At 34.8% G+C, this 10823-nt stretch overlaps 1 protein-coding gene across 1 annotated transcript; it reads right to left on the minus strand.

Moving 5' to 3' along the window:
* Nucleotides 1-9727: 9727 nt before the first annotated feature.
* On the minus strand, nucleotides 9728-10511 carry PSBX (photosystem II subunit X). Its single transcript, XM_089820370.1, has one exon. The coding sequence runs from the start codon at nucleotides 10275-10277 to the stop codon at nucleotides 9882-9884; it is 396 nt and encodes a 131-aa protein (XP_089676496.1). The 5' UTR covers nucleotides 10278-10511; the 3' UTR covers nucleotides 9728-9881.
* Nucleotides 10512-10823: the final 312 nt, after the last annotated feature.

The following is a 10823-nucleotide window of genomic DNA, read 5'->3' on the forward strand; positions in this document are numbered from 1 at the left end:
TCACCTAATCCACAGGTTATGTCTCATGCTAGGTATGACCACCTATTGTGCCAGAAACCCTAGGTTAGTATGTACACTCATGTCACCCGTGAAGAAATCTCATACACTCACGTCACCCGTGAAGAAATCTTGTATGATCGTGTATACTTGTGCAACAACTAGTAGAGTCTCGTGTGAGACTAAAAACCCATTTTTAAAATGTTATTTTCTCACATGGAAACAAAGGGTTGATTTCTCAATTATAAAATCAAAATTTTCCATTTTTCACCCTCTTGTTAGCATTCTAGATAGTTGTACTACCTGTGTAGATGATTATTCCATTGTTTGCATTGGTTTAAATAGCTTTTCATGGATCGAGTACTAATATCATTCATGTGGTATTACTTGTGTAGGTTGACTTTCTTGATATTGCCTTTTGTTCCACCTATCCCACTAGCAGCGACCTTATCAGAAAATTGGATGTCACCAAGGTAGCCCATTTGGATACATTGGGTTTGTTACACTTGCATGATGTCTCTGATATTTGGGTGAATCATGGTCTTTTGACTACACTTGTCAAGCGTTTCCATAGTGAAACGAATAAGTTTCACTTAACTCTTAGTGAGATGACCATCGCACCAGATATATATATGTAGGATATTGAGGATTCCTTCCATTATCCTTGTATCAAGTATGATTCAAACTCACATCCTGGAGTGTTGGCACTTAGAGATATATTTTAGGAGATTGTATATCGTCGTGTGTGAAGAACATGGTTGCAGGAATCTTTGTATTACAAGTGTGGGTATGGGAGCATTTTCACATTGTGAGGAATCTCTATGATGATCTTCGCTAGCCTTTGGAGCCATATGTTTGTAGAAATAGAGAAGACATATCCTAGCTCATGCTAGGTAAGAATAATTATTGGAGGAGATAACTTGATAATATGATGTCTGTCATATGGAGACCATGGAAAGACATAGAGCCATGGGATGATGCCCATGCATAGTTGGGATATATGTGGGTTTCACATGCACTAATTGTCCATTTTGTTCAACAGATTGAGAGATTTCTTTTGACTCATGTATGGAGATAGTTTGAACATCCATAGAATATATCTCAGGAGTATTGTACATAATCTTGCTTCACTAAAGATAGGGTCACTACCGAGTTTAGAGAGTATTTTATTGTCCATCCTTTTCTGAGGTTCACAGATCTCATTAGGAATATCTATAGATTTATACAACCATATGTGCAACATGTTGGCATGAATTTTGATGATATTCCTATGGGGGACTATCCTAGCATTGCTAGAAGGGAGATTGTTTGTGTGATCATATGTTTTATTCATGGTAGTGTTTGTCATTGATGTCAACATGTTGAAGACTAATAGAGTATTAGACAAAGATTGAGATTGTATATTTTGAGGATTGAAGATGAAGTCAAGAGAAATTAAGGACATGTTCTATAGAGTCTCCTGATGCTATGGTCAAGAGCACATGCATAAAGTCAAAGATTGGTGATAGTTATCTTAGATTTACAAAAGACAGCTTGAAGATAAAGTTCTTGAGAAGTGGTTTCTAGTAATTAGCTTATATCTCCTAACAAGGATAGAATCTAGTTGAGAGAAGTTATACAAAGGTAGAAGACATCTCGATGATGACATTAGAGATTGCATAAAGTTTGAAGTCGCATGTGCAAAATTTTTATAAACACTGTGAGCCAACAATGTTATGTAATTATGTGGCGTATTATCTTAATGAGGTCGTATTGTAATTGTAATTGGAAAAGCCTCAAGGTCGACTCAATGAATTATTTTGAGGACTTGGTATAAAAGAAAGTTATTTTCCTCGTGATGTTGTGTGTAAGTGTATTAAGATGCTTTTGAAATAGAAAGAAAATTGTAAGTGCAAGGTACATGTGAGCAAGTGATCAAAGGGATTATTGTGATGTGAATTTGGTATTGAGATTTGAGAGGTGTTTGGTGCGGAAAATGCATGATAAGAGGACATAGAAAGAATATGAGTTGCTGAGATTAGTTGTATTTTTTATTATTCTAAAAGGAATAATGCAAAGACCGGTTGGACAGTGAGTTTGATAGTCTTGCACCTCAAGTTGTTTGGATAGTGGGTCCTTTTGCCTTCTACAACTCCAAATAGAGTTGGAATATCCTCACAAGAATTCAAAGTCTCCTAAGAGGGGCTAATATGATTTCATTGGCTCATAACAGAGTCCATCCTCTTACAAGGAACTTATTTATTAGTACATCATTTTGTGGGTACCATCCCCACTAGGGTTTTCCCTCTGATCAAGGGTTTCCCTAGTTAACATATATGGTGGTATTCTATATATGTTCCTTCTTATGGTTTCTATTTACATTGGTCACATGTTTGAGAATTAATAAGGTTAATAAAAATTGTATTGATCAGATAATTGATTCACCCCCCCAATTATCTTGGTGGGCTTTACTTTCTAACAATTGGTATCAAAGCATTAGGTCCTTGAACGAAAAGCTTAACAACTTAAGGAGGTCAATGGTGGGTCATTTCAGACAAAAAGTCCTAAGTTGGATGGAGTTAACTATGATAGTTGGAAAGAGAAGATGAAGACACATATGCTATACATGGGTCCAGGATATTGGCCGATAACTAAGATTGGGAAGGCCATAGTTGAAGAAAGTAAATCTAAAGAATGTACTCAAGCTAAAAGATATTTGGTCATGTGTAACATGCTTTCTAGAGAAGCATTTTTGTCTTCTCTTCCTAAAAATGAGTACAATCGGGTAAAATATTTGATGTTATCTAGTGAAATTTGGAAAGCTTTGGAATCTGCTTTTGGATGTGATAAACATACTAAAAGGGTTAGATTACAAATTTGGATATGCCTATTTCAAGAAGCTAAAATGATGGAAGATGAATCTACAAGAAGCTATATTGATCGAATATCAAAAATTGTTGTAGGAATCAAGGCTTGTGAAGGAACTAAAGAAGAAGATGATATCATATGGTAAATTTTGAAAAAATTGACATTACCACTCAAGTAGATAGCGCAGATGATTGAGCAAGTGATACCTTGTACTAAGAAGTTATCTAGAGAGACTCTTCTTGGAAGATTGGAAGCAGTAGAAATAAGTTTGAAATAGTCTTGAGATTTGCCTAGAGTAGAGACTGCCTTTAGCACACTAAGTATTCAACCTACTCTATCTAGGAGTGCAAGCACCAATGGAGATTATGCTAGCAGAAATAGATCAAGATGAGAAGAGAAAAATATTAAAGAAAGAATCACCCTACTGGTGAGAAGAGAACCATATGGTAAAAAAATCATAAAATGTTGGACTTGTGATAAATTTGGTTATTATACTTCTAAATTTCTTGAAAGAGTAAAAAGTACAAAAGGAATTTCAAGTCTAGAAAGCCTTGATAATGTTTGTATGCAAATGAACATGATGAATCATACCAAATTTTTTTGAGCGAAAGTGATGATGAGTTAAGATTTGTTGCTATAAAAGAAGAAAATTCTAAAAAAGAAGTTAGAGAAGAAAGAGCCCTAGTATCACAAGTTGAGAAGAAAGATGATTAGATCATAGAGAGTGGTTGTTCACATCATATGACTGGTGATATGAATAAATTTGTTGAGTTCAATAGTTGTGATGGAGGAATTGTCAGAGTTGGAAACAATGCAACTTGTCAAATTATGGGAATATGATTTATTACTCTTGATGGTAAAACTGACATAGATGATGTTTATTTTGTTGATGGACTAAAACATAATCTTCTGAGTGTTGGATAGCTAGTTGACAAGGGACATTAGTTCCAGTTTACAGAAAAGACATGCACTATCAAGGATAAGAATGGTAAGATGGTTGGTACTGGCACATGATCTAGAGGTAATGTTTTCTAGTTAAATCCCACTGAGATGACATGTTTGGTTGCTAAAGTTGATTATAATTGGTTATAGCATAGAAGGTTTTGTCACATAAATTTTAATAATATTGTGAAAGCAAGAAGCACATTTGTTGTTAGGGATTTGCCTAAGATTCTGAAGCCTAATAATGTTGTATGCAAGGAATGTGTTATGTCTAAAAAGAAGAAAATTTCCTTTCCTAGCAAGAAGTTCACTACAACATAAAAGTTGGAGATTGTTAACACATATTTGAGTGATCTTACACAACAAGAGGATTCTATGGTGAAAGGTACTTTATGATTCTTGTTATGATTTTACTAGGATGACGTGGGTAGCGTTTCTTAAGGAAAGATATGAAGCATTTGAGAAGTTTAAGGTATTTAAGAACAGAGTTGAAAACGAAACTGGATTAAATATTAATTGTTTAAGATCTGATAGAGGTGGAGGGTGGAGAGTTTACCTCGAATGAGTTTAACAATCTTTGTGAAGTGAATGGTATTAAAAGACATCTTTCAACCCCTAAAACACTTGATAAAAATGGGATAGTTGAGAGAAAAAAAAGGTTTGTAATAGAAGCAACAAAGCTATGATGTTTGAAAATGATGTATCAAAGACATTCTGGAGAGAAGCAGTTAATTTAATGTATACAATGAACAAAGTACAGATCAGAAAAGGTAAAAACACGATTTCTTGTGAATTATGGTTTGGCCATGGAACATCAATAAAGTAATAGAGTTATAGATGCTCTTAGCAAGAGACAACTTTTAGTAACATAGATGCAAATTGAGGCCGTTGGGTTCAAAAAAATCACTAGTTTGTATCTGGAGGGTCTTGATTTTGGTGAAGCTTGGAAATCTTGTACAGAACCTATTACACTTGACATGACAAGGTGATTGGATTTCATAATCCATGATGGAATTCTATTTCAGAGGAAGCTAGTTGTGTATTCCAAGAAGTTTTGTGAGGGAGAATCTCATCAAGGAGGAGCATAGTGGAGAATTGGCTAGAGATTTTGGTAAGGATAAAACATTACTTCGGTTAATGAGAATTATGTTGGCCACAGTTGCCTCAAGATGTCAAGAAGTTTGTATAGATTATAGAGTATGTTAGATAGCAAAAGGAGTGAAGCAAAATACTAGGTTGTATCAACCATTACTTGTACAAGAGAAGTCGTGGGAGGATGCCAACATGGATTTCATTGTTGGTTTACCAAGGAATCAACAAGAACATGATTCCATTTTTGTAGTGGTTGAAATGTTTTCAAAGATGACACATTTCATTCCTTGCAAGAAGACCAGTGATGCTCATGTATCCAAGTTGTTTTTTAGAGAAGTGGTGAGACTACATGGTTTGCTAAAGAGTATAGTTTCAGATCAAGATACCAAGTTTGTTGGGTATTTTTGGCATACATCATGGAAGAAGTTGAAGACAAATGTGAAGTTCTACTCATCACATCATCCATAGACTAATGAACAAATAGAGGTTGTGAATCAAAGTTTGGGGACTTGCTAAGATGCTTGGTTAGAGATAAGCCAAAACGTTAGAATTTGACTTTACCATAGGCAAAATTTGCATTTAATAATTCCATCAACATAAGTACTAGTAAATAACTATTCTAGATTTTACATGAGAGTAGTCCTTGCAATGCTTTTGAATTGAGGAAGTTGGGTTAAGGAGAGAAGTAGTGTTGAAGCTAAGGATTTTGCAGAACATTTGAATAACATCCACGAGGAGGTGAGGAAGCACATTACAAGGATGAATACATAGTACAAGGCTAAAACAAATGAGAAAATGAGGTATAAGAAATTTCAAGTTGGGGGCGAAGTCATGGTTCATTTGAGGAAGGAGCATTTTCCAATGGGCACATATAAAAGCCAAAAATGAAGAAGTTCAGACCATGCAAGATATTGAAAAGACATAAATTTGAAAATGCCGATGAAGTAGAGTTGTCTATTGAGCTAAATATTTCACTAGTATTTAACATTTCGGATCTGATAGAGTATCATGAAGGAGGTGATGCATATGAAGTCACATAAGTGCATTGGAGTATTCTAGCAACTACTTCCGCTACAAAGGAGATTGAGGAGATACTAGACAATCGTGTTGGAAGAAGTACAAGGAACAAAACCTATGAAGAATATATGGTCAAATGGTAAGGGAGACCAATAGAAGATTCATCATGGCTAACAAAGGAGGAGGTTGACCATCTTGGTTTCCCTATAATAACTAAAGATGTGACAGGGTCACTTCTCAAATTACCCCCAATGTCTGATGCAAGGGCATCCTAGGTGTAAGAGCAATCTTGCATCACCCAAAAATATTTTATTTCCGCCTCTTGAACAAGGGTTGTTTCAGTGTAGAGTTATTATTTGTGGCAGCTTGCTACTAGGTAAGTAAGTCATATGAGCTTAGAATGTTGTAATTTCATAAGTGGAGGTTCATCTTGGATATATTAGCCAGGCAGTTGAGGTTCACTACCATATCACGAGTATTCGTAAAGTTATTGCAGATTTTTGATGTGAAATTTTGGTACAAAAACTTCAAGCTTAGTTTTGAAGACATTAGAGGCTCTGGATAGGGTCCAAAACTCGACCGACTAGAGCTTCTGCAAGTTAGGCAATGTAGAACAGAAGCTGAGGGTTCCAGAATGGGGTCCGTAATAGCAAATTGATTCAACAATTTACAAGTTATGGTCTTTGAAAGTTGAGCTACCTAAAAATCTTGAGATAAAATTTGTAATTATTTTGAGCCGAGTAATTTTAGGGTTGGTTAGCCTCAAGGGTTAGGGCTAAATATTTAGAACATTCCCGAGCAGTGGAAAATTGCCTATATAAGGAAGGCACGTAGGTTGTCTAGGACTATTTAGGGTGATAGATTGCAACTCTGTCTTGCAGATTATTATAACGAAGACACCCATGTGGGTTAGCATATTGTATTTCATAATTATGTAATTTCACATCAATGGAGACAATAAGAAACTCATATTTTGTTCTCGCAAATTGTTGTTATTTATGTATTTCTATTATGTGTTGTGGTATTAAGGTGAGCACCCTTCATCACATACTCAATTCAATACTTACTAGTACAAGAATACTTACAAGACTATTTCCATGCATGTTTGACCATCACAAAGAAGCTCATGATATTTCTTTTGGCTTAACCAAAACTTCATGTTAGCTTTGTCTCTATGGTTCTCCGTACTAATTTTGTATCTTTTAATTCCTAAATATTTCATCTCAAATATGTTAACCAAGACTTATGTTTCTTAATCAAAGCTTAACTATTTTTAATGGTTAAGATAACATCAACATATAAAATAATATTTAACACTTAATTGACACCCTATTATAATATGCATAAGGATCGATTTGACTTGTTATAAATTAGTTTACTTCTAATGAATGTGAATCAAATTCTTGATACCCCATACATAGTGACTACTTCAATCAACATAAAGATCATTTAGTTTACAATCTATATTTTCTTTACCTTGAACCATACACATCTTGTCTAAATCTCTATACAAGAATATTGCATTAACATCCATTTGCTACACTTCAAAATCCAAAATTACAATTATAGACAACAACATCCTAATAGAATTCAATCTAGTCATTGGACAAAAGATCCCACAAAAATGTATTACCTCTATCTAGAAATAACCCTTCACCACTAACCATGCATATGCACCTTTCTAATTTTACATTTTCTATTAATTTGTCTCAAACACCCACTTGTAGCCAATGGATTTCAAAATCTGATAATATTTCATTCTACATTTTTCTTATCGCACTTCAACGACTTATGGTGCATAATTTATGCAGCACATTGACTTTTAAAGTTGTGTGCAGAAATCTTTGACTTGTCGATTTAGTTTAGACATAAACTCTTCCCATGGAGGCACATTTTGTAGAGGGTAGAACTTCATGATGATCATTGACCATTCAATTAGATAAATGTAAATTGAATTCTCTATAAATATATGGTGTCATTTGCCATGGAGTTTAGCCTTATTTTTGTAATGAAAAGTGATAAAAAAAAATTTTATAAAAATTTCCTAATACTACACGCATCCATTAACTAGAAACTTATTTGACATACATATTGGTATTGCATCACAATATCATTTGACAAGGAATCTTCCTTGAACAAATCAACAAATCATTGTGTTTAATGCAATCATTAGAATTATGAAACATTTGCCAAGGATCAAATAGCTAAATATCTAAGTGATATTTTTTCATTACACTGATTAATTGATAATTAATATAGAAAGATGAATTAGTTCGATGTCAAATATTATAACTAAGACAAAAACTATAACTAAGACAAACTAGAATTAAATTCAAGGATAATTAACCATAGTTTGCTATGAAAAATAAAATAATAAGAACCTGTCTAACGAATGTTATTGATCTAGAAATTTGAGTATGCATTACCTTGGTTGGTTCCACAATTGCAGATATGAACTTCTGCACAAAACTAGACTCGTGATTTGTTGGTCTCATGTATCAAAACTTGTTCACATTTCTCATGAAAATGTAATGCATTAGTTTGAAAGTGGCACAATCTTTGCTAATCATTTGCTACCTTCAAATCTGTGAAATTCGAGCACCAGCACGTGCCTTTCAATGTGTTTCAACATATAATAACAATAGTACAGATTACAGGCAACAAAGACAAATCCTTTTTCTATGGCCTTGGGTATAACGTCTGAGAAATCATATTTACGAGTGGACATAATACATGTTCCTAAAACTTATCATAGATGGTAACTAGTCAATACAAGGATGTTGATAGGAGTTGGAAATCTTGGTTTTTTTAATGTTAAAACTGATATTAGCCGAAAAGATAAGTCTAGTTGAGTTTACCAGTCAGTTTATACAGTGTATTCTAAAACATCTAGAACCACATGTTTAAGGATGTACATATATAAGTTGAAAAAGCTTAATTAGCTTCTAAATACGAGCATTGCTTTCGTTTGCAATTTATATTGTAAGGCACAACTTCATGGTTTCATTTGCTCATTCACAGCCTGGAATTATCTAGCAACTACCAGAACAGAAACAATCATGAATGCAAAGAACATAAATTTGAAGTAAAATTATCATTCAAATTGAAGGTCCAGTGCTCTACTGCTATCTCTTATTTAACTTCGATTGCAATTTACATTATCAAGAAAATCAAAAATTGAATAGAACTCTTCATATGCAGATCTAATGACATGTTAAGTTCCAACTTTCGAGAGGTTGTGGTGTATTCTTGAAGTTGAATGATTCTTAAAGAGTCTACTAATACAAAGATCAACACTAAACAGGCCGAGGCTACAATCATGCCTAAACAAATTTACTGGAAATAACTCTTAAGAGAAAAGATTTCAGCCAACAACTTTACAGATGGAAAATCCTTGAAAGAAGAAGTTCCATCATACTAAACTAATCCCATAAAACATACAATTCCATTAAGCAATCCAAGAGTGAGGTATAAGATTTTGTACACACATCAATTGCCCATGACCCATGTCAAAATGCATTCTGTACAAGGAAGGAAGAACTTTAATAGCCAGCATTACTTTAGTGTTTAGACAGCGAGAAGCTACAGCTTAAAGAACCACTGCTTGCTCAGAAACAGCATAAGCCAGCTTCAGGGCATAGTAGCAATGACAGTGGAGAAAAATGCAGAGAACAAAACACAAAGGGCAGGGAAATGCCAGGATTCAGATTTCATTTTATCTCTTTGATTAAAAACTGAAAAAGAATACATGTTATACAACGCTATGTGCCAAACATGTAAAGTAGAGAATTAACAGAAGAAATTGCAAAATCTTCAGCACATCATGCACATTCCAAGAAATCATTTCATCTCTTGCATATAATCTTAGAGTATAGATAGACTGAAATAATACGAATTCCCCACTTTAACATGCTCCATGAATTCATAAGAAATTCAAATGTATTGCAGTTAAAATGAAAATTCAAAACAGATGAAACCCTAATTCATCAAGTTCTTCTCACGGGATCAAAGTTGGATACTCCAATCACAGCAATCCCAATGGCAGCAAGCACTACACCTCCTGAAACAATACTGAGAAGGAAGTTTTTGAGGGAAGGGGAAACACCTGGAGATGCCGCCTCTGCAATCTCAGGAATCACCATGGCCGCCACCATTGCCATGCCATTCGCAACTGCAAGGGCTTGAGATTGCTTCGGCTGCTCCTTAACGACGCAATTGTTCATCACCACCGCAGCTGTCCTCTTTAGTTTGGCCTTGCAAGGGCTGTAAACTGAGAGACCCGATGCATATTTTGGCCTTTTCAGGGCACCACATTTGTTACCGAGTGCAGATGAAGATGCGGCAATGGGGGAGCTCAGGGACATTGTTGCTGCAGAGGCCATTGTTGTTCAAACTTATACAAGTGGATCTGCAGAAAATGCAATTGGGCAGTATGAAAATGGTGTTTTAATGTGAAATTTCTATGTGGGTACAGACTTAGTGGCGTAGACAAGGGGAGGCGAGGAATTGTGAAGATAAGATTTGAGGGAGCTATTGATTGAATTGATGTGGCCAGCGCCCCGCTTTCCTCAACCGCTCCGAGCCCTCCACGTAAGCATTTATTTCAGCTATGGATAGAGTGGAGTGTGGCTCTCTCCACACACCAAAATTTATGGTATCCTGATGCTTAAAAGAAAAATGAAAGATTTTAATGATGATTAGGAGATGTTATGCTAAAAGTCTGTAAAGACTCACATCTAAAACAAAAAATCTCCATCTAATAGAACAATCGACCAGCATTCAAGTTTCGATTTTCATGTGATATGGTAAAGATTATAATAGTGATATAAAGTTACAATTAATGATTCATAAGGAACTCATTATATCAAACAAGTCATATAAGCTATTGTTGCTACTCTCAAGTGTGAGTGGAGTAATTTATGGTCGTT

Source organism: Cupressus sempervirens, chromosome 3 (assembly GCF_028749045.1).
Source record: "Cupressus sempervirens isolate cs-2001-9-10 chromosome 3, ASM2874904v1, whole genome shotgun sequence".
NCBI lineage: Eukaryota > Viridiplantae > Streptophyta > Pinopsida > Cupressales > Cupressaceae > Cupressus > Cupressus sempervirens.

Bases quoted from the DNA above. Each gene is read 5' to 3' on its own strand.
- PSBX (XM_089820370.1), bottom strand. From the start codon at position 10,277: ATGGCCTCTGCAGCAACAATGTCCCTGAGCTCCCCCATTGCCGCATCT.